Genomic DNA, 16,465 nt, shown 5'->3' on the forward strand with positions numbered 1-16,465 from the left:
GCCCACCACCTCTGCTACCGCCACTGCCGCCGCCACGGATTGCGCCGCCACCTCTGCTTCTCTCGGCGCCGCATCCTCTGCTCCCCCCGGCGCCGCGAACCTTGCTCCCCCCTGCACCGCCACCTCTCGTGCCGCCTCCTCCTCTGCTGCCTCCGCCGCCATTGCGGGGCACGCGAAGCCCGAGGGTGCGAGCACCGCCCCCTCGAGCAACTCCGTCGTCCTCACCCCAGAGGATGTCGGCGTATGAGGTGAAGGCGGGGAACTCGTCAACCTGCAAGTTCAGATCCAAGGCCTGCATCCCGGATTGTGGCCCTTGGTACGAATCCACTTGGGAGAAAAGGTCGAAGGCGCCGGAGGGGAAGGGCGGATCCGGCTGCGAGAAGGGGTCGTCGCCGTGGCCGTCCATGACGACACGCGAGTGGGGTCTCTGGATCTGGATCTGGAGTAGCGTGGGGTGGGGACGCCGCCACCGCGCGTGGTGGGGAGGGACGGACGGCGGCGGGGTGGCGACGCAAGGAAGGCTGCGGGGTGGGGAAGAAAAGGAGGACGACGGCTTAGTGGAAGGGAAAGGACGGCGGAGGCCCGTCGACGGAGGAGGCGCGGTGAGGGAAGGGAGCGGCGGAGGGGGCGCGGTGAGGGAAGGGAGTGGCGGAGGCGCGTCGGCGGAGGGGGCGCGGTGAGGGAAAGGAGCGGTGGAGGGGGCGAGATCCAGATGAGAGTGGATGAGGAATGGGAGTGGCGGCGCGCGTGCGGGAGTGGGAGGAGAGAGAAGGGGTGCAGGGTACCGGGTGAAAAAATGGACGAGGGGGACTACTTTTAACACTTCTAGTCGATTTTAGCACTCCTTGAGGGGCTATGGATTATGAGGGTTAAATTTAGCCCTTCCATTTTAGCCTAGGTGTTTGGGAGGAGGAGGGGCTAAAAGTGACTAAAATGGGGGTACTAAAATCTCCCAAACACCCCCCTTTACCATAAAAAATGACTAGATTTAAAACATGTTCGAAAATATAGATCTCAAAGAGTTCCAATTCACGATTGCTTCCTCGGCAGACCAGAACCTGGCGTGTGGCGTCACGAAAAGAGCACTCGACGGTTCGCTTCTTTCGGTCTGGTCATCTCTTCTCTTGCAATTTTCGTACAAAATCCGATTCTTATCCGCAGGCAGTCGGGGCGAGCTCGCGGTCGCGCCTGCTGCCGGAGGAGGAATGGAAGCTGCAATCCCCCTCGGCCTGACCCTTCCCCGGAGCAGCACTGGTATCTGCAGCTTCTCCGTGCTGCTCAAGTCCACCCCCAAGCCCAACCTCAGCTACTCCGGCAGGGTCCCCGGAAAGCCCGCGCTTTTCCCTCCCCGCGCCGTCTCCGAGGACCGCGCCGACGCCACGCCGCAGTGGCAGCTCGACTTTCTGGGGGCACGCTCTGGGGCCCTCGACCCGCCTGAGGAGGAGGACGACGACGACGAGCTTCTCCCCGCCGAGGCCAACGACTGGTGCGTCCGCGCGCGCCGCTCCGCCCTGCGCTCCATCGAGGCGCGGGGCCTTGCGCCCTCGCTGCAGCGGATGGTGTCCACGCCCAAGAAGAAGAAGAAGAAGACCGCCAAGAAGAAAGACCTCAAGAAGGCGGCCGCCGAGCTCAAGCGCCGCAAGAAGCAGCTGGATGCTGCCCGGGAAGACGAAGATGAAGACGAAGACGAAGAGGAAGAAGACGATGACGTCGTTGATGATTTGCGGGACATGGACGACCTGGAGCTCCGGGTCGCGCAGTTCGCGGACGGCATGTTCGACGAAAAGCGCCAGAGGAACAGGGAGGCGTTCGTCCAGACGCTGTCCAGGTTCTCGGCCGCGCCGTCCAACAAGAGCAGGGAGGTGTCCTTGAACCGCTCCATCGTCCAGGCGCAGACCGCCGACGAGGTGCTGTCCCTCGCGGCGGAGGTGATTGCCGATGTCGCCAAGGGTCTCAGCCCGTCGCCACTCACGCCGCTCAACATTGCCACCGCACTCCACCGCATTGCCAAGAACATGGAAGCGGTGTCCATGATGCAGACGCACCGGCTCGCCTTTGCGCGTCAGAGGGACATGTCCATGCTCGTGGGTATGGCCATGGTGGCCCTGCCTGAGTGCTCGCCACAGGGTATCTCCAACATAGCCTGGGCCTTGTCCAAGATTGGTGGCGACCTGCTCTACCAATCAGAGATGGATAGGATCGCTGATGTTGCCATAACCAAGGTTCAAGAGTTCAATGCACAGAATGTTGCCAATGTTGCTGGAGCATTCGCATCCATGCGCCAATCAGCACCAGGCCTTTTCTCAGCTCTGGCCCAGAGAGCAGCACAGATACTGCAAACCTTCAAGGAGCAAGAGCTTGCTCAGTTCTTGTGGGGATGTGCTTCTCTGAATGAGTGCCCCCATCCTTTGCTTGATGCACTAGATGCTGCTTTTCAGAATGATGCCAGGTTCCAATGCCATGTGTCTGATGTAACATCAAGCATGCATCAAGAGATGGACCGTCCTCTGAACTTCGGTCGAGATCAGATTGGGAATATTGCTTGGTCCTATGCAGTAATTGGGAAAATGGACCGTCCATTCTTTTTACATATCTGGAGAACTCTGAGTCAATTTGAAGAGCAACGGGTCTCCGATCAGTATAGAGAAGACATGATGTTTGCCTCACAAGTTTATCTTGCAAACCAGTCTTTGAAGCTTGAATACCCAAATCTTGGACTGTGCTTAAGGAGTGATCTTGAGGAGAAAATAACAAGAGCAGGAAAGAGCAAAAGGTTCAATCAGAAGACAACTTCTTCATTTCAAAAGGAGGTTGGTCGTCTTCTATATAGTACAGGGCATGAATGGGTTAGGGAATATGCAATTGACGGTTACACAGTTGATGCTGTGTTAGTTGATGAGAAGCTTGCATTTGAGATAGATGGGCCAACACACTTCTCCAGGAATTTAGGTATGCTTCTGTTGCTTTTGTGTGCCATCCTGGAGCTTCAGGCTGACATTTTTCCTGTCATCTTACTGAAATATCACAGAATAAACTAATTGAAGTGTGCTAATTTTGCAGGTACACCTTTAGGCCATACAGCATTTAAACGTCGCTACATTACTACTTCTGGGTGGAAGTTAGTTTCCTTGTCTCTTCAAGAGGTTAGTTATATGTTCATAGCCATTTGTGGTATTAACTGGCAGTTATCTAAATTTACCCTTTCATCTGTTTATGATTCACAGATTTTTTTTGGAGTACTCTACTGTAGTCTGTAGTGTTGGGATATTTCAGACCCGAGTTTCATATTCCAGTTATATAAATTTACACTTACCTTTTTATGATTCACAAATATTTTTGGATTAGTCTACTGTAGCGTTAGGATATTTCAGACCAGAGTTTCATATTCCAGTGTTAGAAATTGGTGCCGTAGTTTTTGTTTTCCAAACTTAGGTACTGCAAGTCATTTGCTGAAAGCACCATGTGATATGTTCTTAATTCCTTTTTTTATTCTCTTTATGCTTCCATCTGAACTTCAAAGTCCATGCACCTGTTCTGCACTCTGTTATAATTGAAGTACAAACTCTTAAAGCAAAAGTGGATAGCAAGGAGTAACCTAATATGTTGTCATCAGGATCTCTGCCCTCTAGGCTCTAGCTTGAATTCTGCAGTAGATTTTTGAACCCATCAAATAGCTGAAAGATTTTCTTTCTGTTCTGGCGCTAACCAGGATATGGACTTATTGTTTTGTTTCCCTTGACAATTACAGTGGGACGAGCTCCAAGGTGAGTTTGAGCAATTGGAATATTTGAGGAGGATATTAGACATAGAGGCTGAATAAATGCCACAGTTGGGCAATAGAGATTGAGCAAAAAGGCTTCTGGAAAGGACAACTACACGGACCTCCCTAGAAGTCCAGGCCATTTTCCTGCACGTTTTTGTGAACCTGTACGTGAGCTTCGGAAACTTCAAGTTAGCACAAAATTAAGGTGTGCCACTGAGCTGTAGGGAGTTTTAAGTTAGCTGAGCATTAGTGATAAGAAATACAGTTTGAAGTAAACTGTACCGTGCTAATTTTGAGAGATACTTTGTACTGAAGACTGAAAGCATTGCTTAAAGTCAATTCTTGAACATTGTAACATATGTATATCGTACTATGAACAATGCAATGAACAATGAAGTCTCTATAGATGAGCCGTTATGCTGCACATTGCAACAGACTTTTTGATTGGTGCTATACAGTACGAGTTTGATTCGATGTGGCATAATGATGAGTCAATTCATGTCTGCCGTTTTCAGGTATGCATCTTATGCCAAGAAATTCCACAAAGATACTAACTCCAACTTTACTTCCTTACACTGCAAATCTTTCGACGAAACAAAAGGTGCTTCATCACCCAAGGTAGTAAGAACAAGGTGTAATCTTTAACAGAATTTGCATAATAATACAACACAAGTGCATTCAGGAGTCCATTTGGGTGGTTGAGTGCTGCATTGCAAATCGGGTGATGATCCCCGGTGCCCCTGGCTTGCTGTTGATGCTACTAATCATCCGCCATCAGCCTCTGCATCATCGGCAGGGGCATCGACGGTGACTGCAACCTTCACGGTAGGCATGCCACTCCACGCATTCATCTCCAAATGCCTGCAAATCCATTCAGAAGGCTCAATCCAAGAAATTGAATTCTCTCTCGGTTTATATCCAGCCTTGTCTGAAGCACAGATAGAGGCTGAATTTGCCCGTCGTCAGTTGCTAATGCATGGTAGCGAGCATATTTGCTATGACATGCGGGACCCGAGTCCACCTGGTGTTGAACACAGAGAGCGAGAGAGAAGGGTGCATCCAAAGCTGTTCAGCGCGAGACCACGGGATGCGGTGATGAACAAATTATAACTAAGACCCAGCTTGGGCCCGGTAGTATAATTGGTTTGGTGCTCGTGCCTCTCGTGCTCCCAACTAATCAAGCTTACATTTTGACCAGGCTGACAAAAACTCTGTGTCCATATTTGCTCGCATAAAGTTCTAATATTCGGTGATCAGCTTTTCATAAAGTTTGTCCTGCCTGCATCCACTTCCAACACCATTGGGTTCAGAATTGAGGGTTCATGTGGGAGGGGCTGAACGGTGAGTCGTCAGGAAGGTTTCAGGGACCAACATATATGCATCAAGCCACAAACACAATGCATGTCTGGTGTTACACATGTATGCTTCCAACGCTTCTTTCTTTCTTATAGACTTCAAAGTCTGAAAGAAACAAAGGCACATCATCCCTCAATGTTATAAGTACAAAGTGCTTTCTTTCGAGCAGCACTGCATAATCCAGCATCAGCTTCAATCAGGACTCATCTTGAGCCGCCGCCCTAGGATGCACTGCAAACAGAGGGATTATCCAGCAATCGGTCTCAGGTCGTGCAAATCAGCAGTCGTCGATTAATCATCCGTCATCAGCCTCTGCATCATCAGCTCCACCACAGCGGGGGCATCAACGGTGACCGCAACCTTCACGGTCGGCATGCCGGTCCAGGCTGTGATCTCCCCGTACCTGAAAAATCAGCTCGGGATGATCAGCACACCGGACTGAATTCTCCATTATGTACACAGCACAGAGCTTGAGTGTGCTATATGCCATGCGAGAGCGAGCTCGGAAAGCAATAGGAATGAATCCGTCACAAGTGAACTACAGGATTAGGAGCACATAAATGCATACTTAAATCTTGTGCATTTTCTTCCATGTGTTTAGCTAACCTTTTCTTGGTATTGTCGAAAACTGTAAGACCCTTTGTGATTCCAACCGTCTGCACCCTCACGACACCTTCTGTGTAAGTCAACAGTGACGGATTTACTGCAGCAATAAGCGTTGTCGGATCATGGAGATACACTCCTGCAAGCATTTCAATGTGAAGTCAAGAGACAAGGTTTTCCAGGTTCTCATCTGTCCCTTCTACAAGTTCTTTTACTGAACCATTTTGGCCTCCTCCTATCATACTAATATATACAAACCTTTTATGAAGTAAGCATCCTTGTGGTAATCAAAATAAATGCCCATTATCTTGCATAAGTAGCGAGCGTATTTGCTATCACACTGTTCAAGCTTCTCCCGGTCAGCATCTGCAATAAAAGGAATGTGTCCATGTGCCATTGAGTTGTCAGACCACCAGAGCACTTGTGTTCTAATACATGGCATGGCAAGTTAGACATGCCAATTAAGTAATTAACATATACTTCCAATCATTTTGGGTTTGATATACTCCACTAGCCAAAGAACAATTACAATGTTGTCACTTCATACTAGATTACTACAGAAGCATTGAAAGCCAGTGGGCGGTGCACTGTGTCTGAAAAAAAGAGATATTCTAATATGATAATATCGAATAGGACACTACCTTTATCAATTCATCGCTATTGAAATAACAAGGGCTAATGAGAAGTAGATTAGGAAAAAACAATCATACATGCAAAATCTTAAGCTAAAGATGATACCATGCAACTAGTTGTAGTGGAGTAAGATGAAAATAGAAGCTATACATAGCACGTTAGGTCCATTATGCTTGCACTTGTATGCTCTAATACTCATTAATCTGAACAGCTTGATGCAGAACTGCAAAAGACATCCTGAGTAGGAAGAATGCGACCCCCCAGGTTACCTGTAAGAACTACTTGGTGGGTTACATTTAGTCCCACGGCCAAAATATCAGCACCACAGGTGAACACGATATCTGCCGCGTCAGGATCCCCAAATATCTGTTGATAAACATAAATACATTAGTGACAGCTCTGAAGCAAGGAGCAAGGATATCTCAAATTGTGGTAACTGCCAACTCCATGTGCAGGCTCGAGTAAAAACCATGTAATGTAACCACGTGGTAACTAATGATTGAAAGATTGCTATCAGAGAAATTAAGGGAGGGCCCTCACATTTGCCTCAGCTGCAGGGTTGACATTTCCATTGACCGAATACGCACCACCGAGAATAATTATCTGCCCTATCTTCTTGGGGAACAAAGGGTCAAGCTCGATCGCCTAGGAAATGAGACATTGGAATTTCCATTGGAGGAAGTCAGACAATTTAGATGGGAACAGTGATACTGCAATACTAGATGCATCTATTACAGCAAGCTATCAAAGCAGAGCAGACCAGAGCAAGGTTGGTCAGTGGACCGAGGGCGACGATGGTAACTTGTCCGGGGTACAGGTTTGCCTGCTCAACCATGAAGGCAGCAGCCGTCTGATCCACCGGCTTTGTAGCCGGTGCAGGGAAGTCCTGGTTTCCCAGACCGTCTGAGCCATGAACGAAGCTAGCAATCCTCAGCTTGGAGGCTTTCTGCGTTCCGTGTACAGGGAAAGAAACAGTCAATTGTTGACCAAGATGATACGGTAAATGAACAGCCCATCTGAAAACTACTGATCACCACGATTTTCCACTTGCTAGATCACGGCAATTATCTGCCACTGCCTGAAGTTGCAATGTTGAGTAGTAACTACCTTGATTGTTACATGGGATCCCTCCGCGACGGGGATGTCGGTCCGGCCAACAGCCTCCAGCTGAAACGCATGAGCCAGTGTGATGTGATCCCATCGAGCAACAAGTTTGCATGCAGACGAATGGAGGGGAGTCGGGAGCGGTCACGGGTGGGGGGAGGAAACTGACGAACCAGGTGGAGCGCGTTGCGCGTGGCGAGGGCGGTGTGGACGTTGCCGAAGGTGGTGGTGAGGCCCAGCACCTCCAGCTCCGGCGACCGCAGCGCCACGAAGATGGCCATCGCGTCATCTGCTCCGCCGCCCAACGACTCACACTGGTCTGTCAGTCGGCAACGGCACACGAACGATCTAGAATGGAAGATGAGAGGAGGGTATTACGGACCGATTCCGGGGTCGGTGTCGATGATGACCTTCTTCCTCGTCCCCTCCGCCGCCGCCATGGATCCCACCCCACCCAGATTTCGATGCGGGAAGCGGGGTGTCCGGTGTCCCTACGAATCCGGATAGGACCCCTAGTGGAGCACGGGACTTTCGAGTAAAAATAGGGAGATGGAAGAAGAAGAAGAAGATGTTCCAAAAAAAACAAGAAGAAGAAGAAGATACCCGACGGTGACAGCCTGACCAGCGCCCAAGAACAAAAAAAAGGTGCGGCCGTGACACCCCACACCCATGTGCTTCCAAAACGGGAAAAATTTCCTATCGGCCATCAACCGGTGCCGGTGGAGAGTCACCGTCCGGGATCTCCTGCTCCGGCGATTGGTGCGGCTGGCTCACCTTGCGAATCACGCCGGTGATAAACAATTCGCGGCTTGCTCCTCTCGCTCGTCTCCGGAAAGATGGGCACCTTTTCGTCCGAATCCTTGGCGCACATATAAAGAAGTTCGGAAAATTGTATAAAGCTGAAACATTTTTTTGTTTTGAAGATCTATAAAGTTGAAACGTCGGTGTGCGTGATTTGGATCGAATTCGAAAAGGATCGTCATTGATTTTTTTTTTTCGCACTGAGACTGAGCAGCTTCTCACCATTTCCGTATCACAAGGACGTTTTTCAGCCGATAGCTTTTGGCGTGTTAGAGAAAAGGGGCACATTTCCTCATCGAAACACACACAAAAAAAAATTCACAAGCACACCAGAATATACTACTTCATTTATTTAGTTATTATCCTCAAAAAAAATCAACTAAAAAATGTGTTGGCAGTAAAATTTGAAATATTGATTTCTTTTAGAATATATTCCTAATTCAACTTTTACTGATTATTATGGGAATCAATTCCGTATTAGTAAAACGTACTTGGATTTATTAGTACAGTGTTTAGACGCTAAGTGTATATGTAATTAATTTGATTAATTGTAAGTCAACTTACGTCCTTTTTAAATCCTAGCATGTGTTTAAAATGAAAATGCAGGATGAGTCCAAACTGAGCGACATGTTCAGTATTACTGTGATAAAAAGATGAGAGTACTTCCTCCAGACATAAACAAATGGTGTTTAGTGAATCGACATGGTCTCTAAAATATACTTTAAGCATTAGCTTGTGCTATAATATATTTGTAACGCATGGCAACACTGTACTGTTAGGGAACTACTCACTTGATATCAAAATATTTATCATTGTTGATTTTTTTACAATATTTGACCATTCCTCTTATAAAAAAATCCTCTTTGATATTCATGGATTAGTGTATACGGCAACAGTCTGTTCAATTACTAATTCTCTTTGCTCGTTACTTCGTTTTTTTCTAACACGCATGAGCGTCGATGACAGGGCTTTGAGCCTGAGTAGCCGATGAAATTTAACGGCGTTTGACAACACTCCACTTTAGCAAAATTAGCTTCACTTTACCAACTCCAAAAAACTCATAGCCAAACACGTCCAGCTCCATCACCTCCAGCTCCAGAAAAAAGGTAGAGTTAGGGGTCAGATCCACATTTTTTTGGAGTACCTCAAGAGTACTTAGGGCCTGTTTGGGAGCACTCCACTCCAGGAAAAATTGTTCCACTCCACTAACTCCAAAAGTTTCGCAGCCAAACACGTCTAGCTCCAGCAACTCCAGCTCCGTGAAAAACATGGAGTAGGGGTCAGATCCACGTTTTTCTTGGAGTACCTCAGGAGGTGCTCCAAAAACTCCCTTTTCAAACCTCCTCATGAAGTTGGTGGATATTTACCCACCACTGCCATCGGTTACACACGTACCGGTTCGCAATCAGAAACAAAACACCCCCATCCGCGGCCCTTCTCTTTCCCCGTGACTCCTCCCCGCAGGCCAGGCAGTGCTGGGCGCCGCCGGACCTCTTCGCCCCCGCCAGACCGCGCCGGACCTCTCCTTCTCGAGTCGCCCGCTGCCCTTTGTCATCTCGTTGACGCAACCCTCAACGACCTTCCACCCCTCCTTCCCGTCGGAGGTCTTGTCGAGGAACCGGAGGCTGCGGAGCCCCATCTGGGCGCTGGACTGCATCCGCGTCATCTAGCCCGGGCGCATCCCCATCTGGTTGGTTCGCCGGCGCCGCGGATGGCCGGCGTGGACGCGGCGAGGTAAGCGCACAGCCCAGCTCACCACGCCGCGTGCTGGACGCGCTCCCGCGGGGTCGCCCGAGGAGATCTGGACGGAGGCGGACTCCGTTGCCAAGGAGGCCCGCGCCAAGGCCGTCTCGGAGGTCATCGACCGCCGCGACATGCCACTGATGTTGTGCTCAGACGGGCGACCAGATGTCGCGACATGCCACTGATGCCGTCTCGGCGGGCGCAGACTGGAGCCTGCAGAACAAGCAAGGGTGGAGCGCGCTGCAGGAGGCCATCTGCTGGCGAGGGCGAGCAGAGGAGTATTCGTCTTATACACAAATTTTAATTAAACTATCAGATGATGGCTGTTACTGCTATCTTGAGAATACTAATCGCGGTGAAAATATGAAAAAAGAATTACAGCACCCTACAGGCAGGAAGGATGATGGCAAAGGGATTCGTCGTCTCCAAGGGCCTACACACTACACAGGCCTTGTTTAGTTGCCCAACTTGGGTGCACCTAAATTACTGTAGCAACACTGTAGCGTTTCGTTTGTATTTGTGAATTATTGTCCAAATATTGTCTAATTAGGCTCAAAAGATTCGCCTCGCAAAGTACAATAAAACTGTGCAATTAGTTTTTGATTTCGTCTACGTTTAGTACTCCATGCATGTACCGCAAGTTTGATGTGATGGTGAATCTTCTTTTTGCATAGTGCCAAAGTTGGAAGTTGGGAGGGAAGTAAACAAGGCCACAGACTGTTAGATTCAGAGCTTCACTCGTCGCTGCTGCTGCCACTGATGTTCAGAGCCTCCCAGAAGTTCCTTTGCTGGAGAAAGAATGCAAACCCAACTACGTTAGGATAATGCTCGGAACGATTGTTCAATTCAGTTTAGTGGCTTCAGGATCACAGTCTCACCTGCAAGTTTGTGCTGGCCGTTCCATCCTGAAACGCGTACTGCTCGGTGGTCGCCTGAGAGAAGAGAGGGGGAGAGGAGAGGAGAGGAGAAAAGAGGAGAGGATGACATGTGGATCCATTTACGATGGGTAAAATAGACTATTCACAACAAATCTTCATATTTTTGGAGCTAGAGCATTGCAATCAACCAAACACATCCATCAACTCCATGTTTTCCGGAGTTAGTGGAGTGGAGCTGGAAAAGTTTGGAGCTGGTGGAGTGGAGCTGGTTTTTGGGAGGTGGAGAGCTCCCAAACGGACCCTTAAAAACTCCAGTTTCAGACCTCCTCATGGAGTTGGTGGTTATTTAGAGCAACTTCAAGAGGCTGCTAATCTTACCCCTAATACCTTTTTTAGGAAAAAAGAGAGAAAAAATGAACTCCAACAATCCACCTAAACCTTTCCGATTTTTTAGCGACGCTAAAAAACAGCTTGCCACCGCGTATATTTTAGCGTTGGGGTTCCTCCCCCAATCCTGATTCCCGCACGCCCGCGCGTCCCTTCCGATGGGCCCAATATGATGACATGGCCTGTGTTTGAAATATTGGGGGCTATTTATTAGCGATCTGTTGTGGACTGATATGTTTTGGGGGGAATTTTTTTTTGGGAGAACCCCCAATACATAGTTTTGGGAAAAAAAATTTAGGATACTTTTGGAGTTGCTCCTACCCACCATTGCCACTCATTACACAAATAACGGTTCGAGAAAAGAAAAAGCTCAGCCTCCCATCACCCCCTCCCCTTCTCCCGTCCTTTTTCCCCGTCGTTCCCCATGGACCGCGTCACCGCTGCCAACCCTCTGCCATGCCGCCATGCCCCCCGCGACCGCCACAGTCCCTCCATCCCCGATCGAGGACATGATGTCGCCGCCCCTCCCCCTGTCCCGCTGACGACCGAGCGCCACCCACGCCACCGAGCACGGGAGGTCAGCTCCCGGTGTCGGGGATAGATCCCCAGTACCTGCAAGGAAGGAAGAAGACGGACTCCTATTAGGATTCCTCTGTAATACTACTAGGACTCATATCACGTAATTCTACTAGGATTCCTCCTTGTAACCGACTAGTTATCCCGCCCACTGGAGTATATAAAGGAGGGTAGGGGTGCCTATATCAGCAGAAACAACAGAGGATCAAATCCTCATACCTCAACACCCAAACGCAGGGTGCAATATACAACACCCCAAACAGGACGTAGGGTATTACGCTACTCAGGCGGCCCGAACCTGTGTAAATTCGTGTCTTGTGTCCTCGCTTTTACCTTCAAGTTCTTGGGTACTCCCCTTGGTAGGTTGCCGGGTTTAAACACCAATATCTGGTGCGCTAGGTAGGGGCGATCGTCGAGATCATCGAGCGAGCTTGAAGGACCTCATCTTCAAAATCAATTTACTCGACGAGAAGCAAGTCGGCGAGTTCCAATTTAAAGTAGAGTCGAGAAGCTTGGGAAAATAATTGGATCATGGGCAATTCCATCCGCATAAGCCGCGAGTCCCTATCACGGTTAAATCCGACAAGGCAACTTCAAAGATCGCACCGATCAAGATTACAGCTCATGCGGAAACACCTACAATCGGCAAGCCAACGCGCCAACGACAACCTCGACTACTTCGACTACTCATCTTGACTAGAAAACAAGTCGAGGACAGACTACTTGACTACTCATCTCGACTAGAAAACTGGTCGAGGACGGATTACTTCGACGACTCATCTCGACTAGAAAACTAGTCGAGGGCGGGTTCCACGTGATCAACAACTAGTCAAAATCGACTCCGACTAGTTGGCTTCATCAACAAACCGTTGCAGCTCCATCGACGACCGCACGGCTTCAGTGACAATCGTCCACGAATCAACCTAAGTCGTTTTTCTAATTATTTTCCGGCTTATTTTCCGAATGCAGGCAACACGGTGACTACTTATTTGTGTACGCCTCTTGAACGGGAATTACCCTAAACAGCTACACTTTGCCAACTATTCCTGGGGCATGTTGACTGACAGCCGCAAGCTTGGTACACCAAATTACGGAGGCTACGGCCACAGGTTTGATGCATTAAGTTTTGGAGGTACCGTCACGAGTTTGGTACATCAAATTTTGGAGGCAATAGCCACAAATTTGATGCACTAAATACTGGAGGCTCACAACGGCTACACCCTAAGGAGTCACAAATATTATGCGCACAACACGCGCTCTACTCGTCGGAGGGCAGCAAACTCTTGCGCACAACACGCGCTCTACTCGCCGGAGGGCAGCAAACTCTTGCGCACAACACGCGCTCTACTCGTCGGAGGGCACCAAACTGTTATGTACAATCGCGCAGTCTCTTTTATCGCAATACCGACTACTCATTTTTGTCTTCTCTTAAGGTCACTAATCTTCTCGAGTAGAACACGCCTTAATTCGTGAAAAACTTAGATCATCTATCATGCCTAAATGCTAGCACACATACACGAGATAAAATTCTCAACTGTGCAAACAATAGTGCCCGTACACGTACAAGAGACAAAGATCTCGCCACGCAGTGGCTACGGCTACACAGAGACCGAGAGTCTAAACGCAACAGGCTAACTACTCAGGAGAAATATGGACGAAGCAAGAGTATGACACAAAACATTTTATGTTGATCACTGAATAAATTTCGGTAGTTTTCAATATTCTACAAATATGCTACATAATGTATGCATCTTTTCTTTCAGCTCAAGCTTCGGCGACGACACTCCAGGACGCTAAGCGTACCTCCAAAGGCACAGCTAGTTCCCAAGCTCAAGGGCTAAGCGTCAATAACTACTCGACGTGACTTACACAGCTCACCTGGCGCATAAAGCTCGGGAGCTGGATGCCGCAAAACTACTTGGATGATGACTTGCGTGAAGATTCAAGATCCTTGAATTGATTATTCAATCATTTTAAGGCTCGGGGGCTGGTAAGCTACACCCAACCGTTGATTTTTTTTTTCAAAATGAAAGAATAAGATTGAAGATTTATTGACCCTCAGCCTGATTCTTTGATTCAACCTAAGGCTCGGGGGCTACTCCATATGGAGTGCGACTTCCGCCGCCCTCCATATCACATTCCAAAGATGAAGATTACAAAATCAAGACGATTAAGGGCTTGAGCACACCATAGCCTTATGGCAGCTTTGAGGAACTTTGAAGATTAAGCCAGACAAAATACTCGAAGAGTACCAAAACTACTCAGCGAGGATCTGAAAAGTACTCGAAGACTGCTGCATTAGACTATGAAGCGCTCGGGGGCTTGTCGGGGATAGATCCCTAGTACCCGTAAGGAAGGAAGAAGACGGACTCCTTCTAGGATTCCTCTGTAATCCTACTAGGACTCATACCACATAATCCTACTAGGACTCCTCCTTATAACCGACTAGTTATCCTGCCCCCTGGAGTATATAAAGGAGGGCTGGGGTACCTAGATCAGCAGGGACAATAGATGACCAAATCCTCATACCTCAACACCCAAGCGCAGGGCGCAATATACAACACCTCAAATAGGATGTAGGGTATTACGCTACTCAAGCGGCCCAAACCTATATAAATCTGTGTCTTGTGTCCTCACTTTTACCTTCAAGTTCTAGGTCCGGCGATTCCCCACCAACCAATCTATTATCTTGGGTACTCCCCTTGGTAGCTTGCCGAGTTTAAACACCGACACCCAGTACCTCTCCACACCCGTGCCCTCCACCCCGCGCCTTTCCAGCGCCTCCGCCGCCTCCTCCACACGGTCACGCTCCCCGACCCCGTCCCCGCGCGACTAGCAGCGGGTGGCTACGCCCTTCGCCAATGAGAACCACTCGCCGCTGCCCCCCCTCTCACGGGCACCATCGCGTGCAGGCGGGCCATGCAAAAGTTGTTTCCTCTTGTTTGAGGAAACGGGCGCCTGCAACCAACGCGCCTCGATGAGCTATGTCTCCTCCAGCATTGCCGCGGCCACTCCGTGGCTGCTCCCGCGCTCCACCAGCGGGCTAGCCATTCCCACCGCGAGGAGGGGGTACCCGTGCCTTCCGACGCCTACGTGAGCCGGCTCGTACCCTTCCGCCATCCCCTGCGGCAACACCACCCCTACACGCCATGGTCGCGCGCCATGGCATGCCACTGGGGCTCCTAGCCACGCCGCTCGCCTCTGGTGGTCTCCCTACCCCATGGTAGATTTTGCCAATCCCACTCAATTTTCTCAGGTCCTAGCACAATTTCTCCCTATCTCGACTCGATTTTGCCATACCCCGCTCAATTTTGCCTGCTCTCGTTCGATTCCCCTCATCGAAGATGGTCGGGACGGTGCTCCGGCCTCAGGATCTCGACGTATGCACATCAAGAGCGGGAGAGCAAGGGGTTGGCCTACCGGAGGCGAGGCGATCCGTGGAGGGACGACAGACGGATGGCCGTTCACCACCAGGCGGCATCACGAAGATGAAGGGATGGCGGCGGCTTCATATTGCGATTGACACTGACGGGTGGGTCCGACAACAAGGGTATAATGGACAATTTGCAAAAAAAAGTATCATTTTCTAGAGCTGGAGCACTACAATCTGCCAAACACGTACAACAGCTCCATATTTTTCTTGAGCTGGTGGAGTGGAGTTGGGAAAGTGTGGAGCTGGTGGAGTGGAGTTGATTTTTGTGAGGTGGAGTGCTGCCAAACACCCCCTTAAAATTGACGTTAGACCCCTATGTCCAGCTCCAGCACACACGCGAGACAACAGGGTTAGCTAGTGTTGGATATTGCACCAGCTTATGAAACAAGTTTCCACCTAAAATTCATGTCAGATCAGACTCGTACCATGATCGGCAGGTACAACTAACGTATCTATCCATGATTTGGCCCCGATCCTACAATGCTATATGTAGAAGTTGGAGGGTGCCTCATGCATTTATTCGAACCCACGTGAGAACCAAAACTTCGGTCAATTAGGGCAGCTCAAGATCCTAACTTCACCAATCAAGAATATCTGTTCTGGAACGGTGGATTGCATCTACGTCGAGTTCAAGCAAAGGTGACATCCAGGAGGAAGCCGTTCGTCACCAACACCTAAGGCCCGGTTTAGTAGGGCTTCTCAAAGTGCTTCTCCACCGACTTTTGGTGAAACCTTACCAAAGGTGTAATTTCAAAACGGCTTCACCAACAAAGCTGGGAAGAAGCCGCAAAACGGCTTACACTAGAGAGGAGAAGCCGAAAAAAGTAGCTTCATCGGCTTCTCCTCTCTCTTCAAGCATTAAGTGATCATAAAATTACCTATATTGCATTGAGAAGCCGTTTTACCAAACGTTTCGCAAAACGGCTTCAGCTCCACTAGAAAAGCCACTCCACCAAAGAAGCTGAAGCTGAAACCGTTTTGTGAGAAGCCGAAGCTCTACCAAACAAGCCTTCACCGACAGAGAGCCCTAAAGCTCTTAAGCTGGTGAAGATCAGAGCCCTAAAGCTCTTAAGCTGGTGAAGATCACGTTTACTTCATCTACATCAACCTACTGCTACGACAACAGAGGAGCTAATGGCATCTACAAGCTATGGTTAGTCTAATCTAAGCTTCCGCATAGTTTGATTA

At 49.1% G+C, this 16,465-nt stretch overlaps 3 protein-coding genes across 3 annotated transcripts; 2 read left to right on the forward strand and 1 right to left on the reverse strand.

The window, feature by feature from the left end:
- The first annotated feature begins 233 nt into the window (after window positions 1-233).
- On the forward strand, window positions 234-680 carry LOC101780564 (glycine-rich cell wall structural protein 1.0-like). Its single transcript, XM_004971523.1, has one exon. It carries the CDS (start codon window positions 234-236, stop codon window positions 678-680), a length of 447 nt encoding a protein of 148 aa, XP_004971580.1.
- A 367-nt stretch (window positions 681-1,047) lies between these two features.
- LOC101785128 (RAP domain-containing protein, chloroplastic) lies at window positions 1,048-4,199 on the forward strand. The gene is made up of 3 exons (XM_004967825.2): window positions 1,048-2,949; window positions 3,061-3,143; window positions 3,749-4,199. Exons 1-3 carry the CDS (start codon window positions 1,206-1,208, stop codon window positions 3,818-3,820), a joined length of 1,899 nt encoding a protein of 632 aa, XP_004967882.1. The 5' UTR covers window positions 1,048-1,205; the 3' UTR covers window positions 3,821-4,199.
- A 913-nt stretch (window positions 4,200-5,112) lies between these two features.
- Window positions 5,113-8,010, reverse strand: LOC101785525 (probable uridine nucleosidase 2). Its single transcript, XM_004967826.3, has 9 exons — window positions 7,842-8,010; window positions 7,633-7,748; window positions 7,463-7,522; window positions 7,116-7,301; window positions 6,896-7,000; window positions 6,625-6,721; window positions 5,981-6,088; window positions 5,726-5,861; window positions 5,113-5,522 (listed from the first exon to the last, which is right to left on the reverse strand). Exons 1-9 carry the CDS (start codon window positions 7,897-7,899, stop codon window positions 5,411-5,413), a joined length of 978 nt encoding a protein of 325 aa, XP_004967883.1. The 5' UTR covers window positions 7,900-8,010; the 3' UTR covers window positions 5,113-5,410.
- Window positions 8,011-16,465: the final 8,455 nt, after the last annotated feature.

Source organism: Setaria italica, chromosome V (genome assembly GCF_000263155.2).
Source record: "Setaria italica strain Yugu1 chromosome V, Setaria_italica_v2.0, whole genome shotgun sequence".
Lineage (NCBI taxonomy): Eukaryota > Viridiplantae > Streptophyta > Magnoliopsida > Poales > Poaceae > Setaria > Setaria italica.

Bases quoted from the DNA above. Each gene is read 5' to 3' on its own strand.
- LOC101780564 (XM_004971523.1), top strand. From the start codon at position 234: ATGTCGGCGTATGAGGTGAAGGCGGGGAACTCGTCAACCTGCAAGTTC.
- LOC101785128 (XM_004967825.2), top strand. From the start codon at position 1,206: ATGGAAGCTGCAATCCCCCTCGGCCTGACCCTTCCCCGGAGCAGCACT. The intron at 2,950-3,060 runs GTATGCTTCTGT...CTAATTTTGCAG, and splicing joins ACACTTCTCCAGGAATTTAG to GTACACCTTTAGGCCATACA. The intron at 3,144-3,748 runs GTTAGTTATATG...TGACAATTACAG, and splicing joins TTTCCTTGTCTCTTCAAGAG to TGGGACGAGCTCCAAGGTGA.
- LOC101785525 (XM_004967826.3), bottom strand. From the start codon at position 7,899: ATGGCGGCGGCGGAGGGGACGAGGAAGAAGGTCATCATCGACACCGAC. The intron at 6,722-6,895 runs GTGAGGGCCCTC...GTTTATCAACAG, and splicing joins ACCCTGCAGCTGAGGCAAAT to ATATTTGGGGATCCTGACGC. The intron at 5,862-5,980 runs GTTTGTATATAT...AAATGCTTGCAG, and splicing joins GGATGCTTACTTCATAAAAG to GAGTGTATCTCCATGATCCG.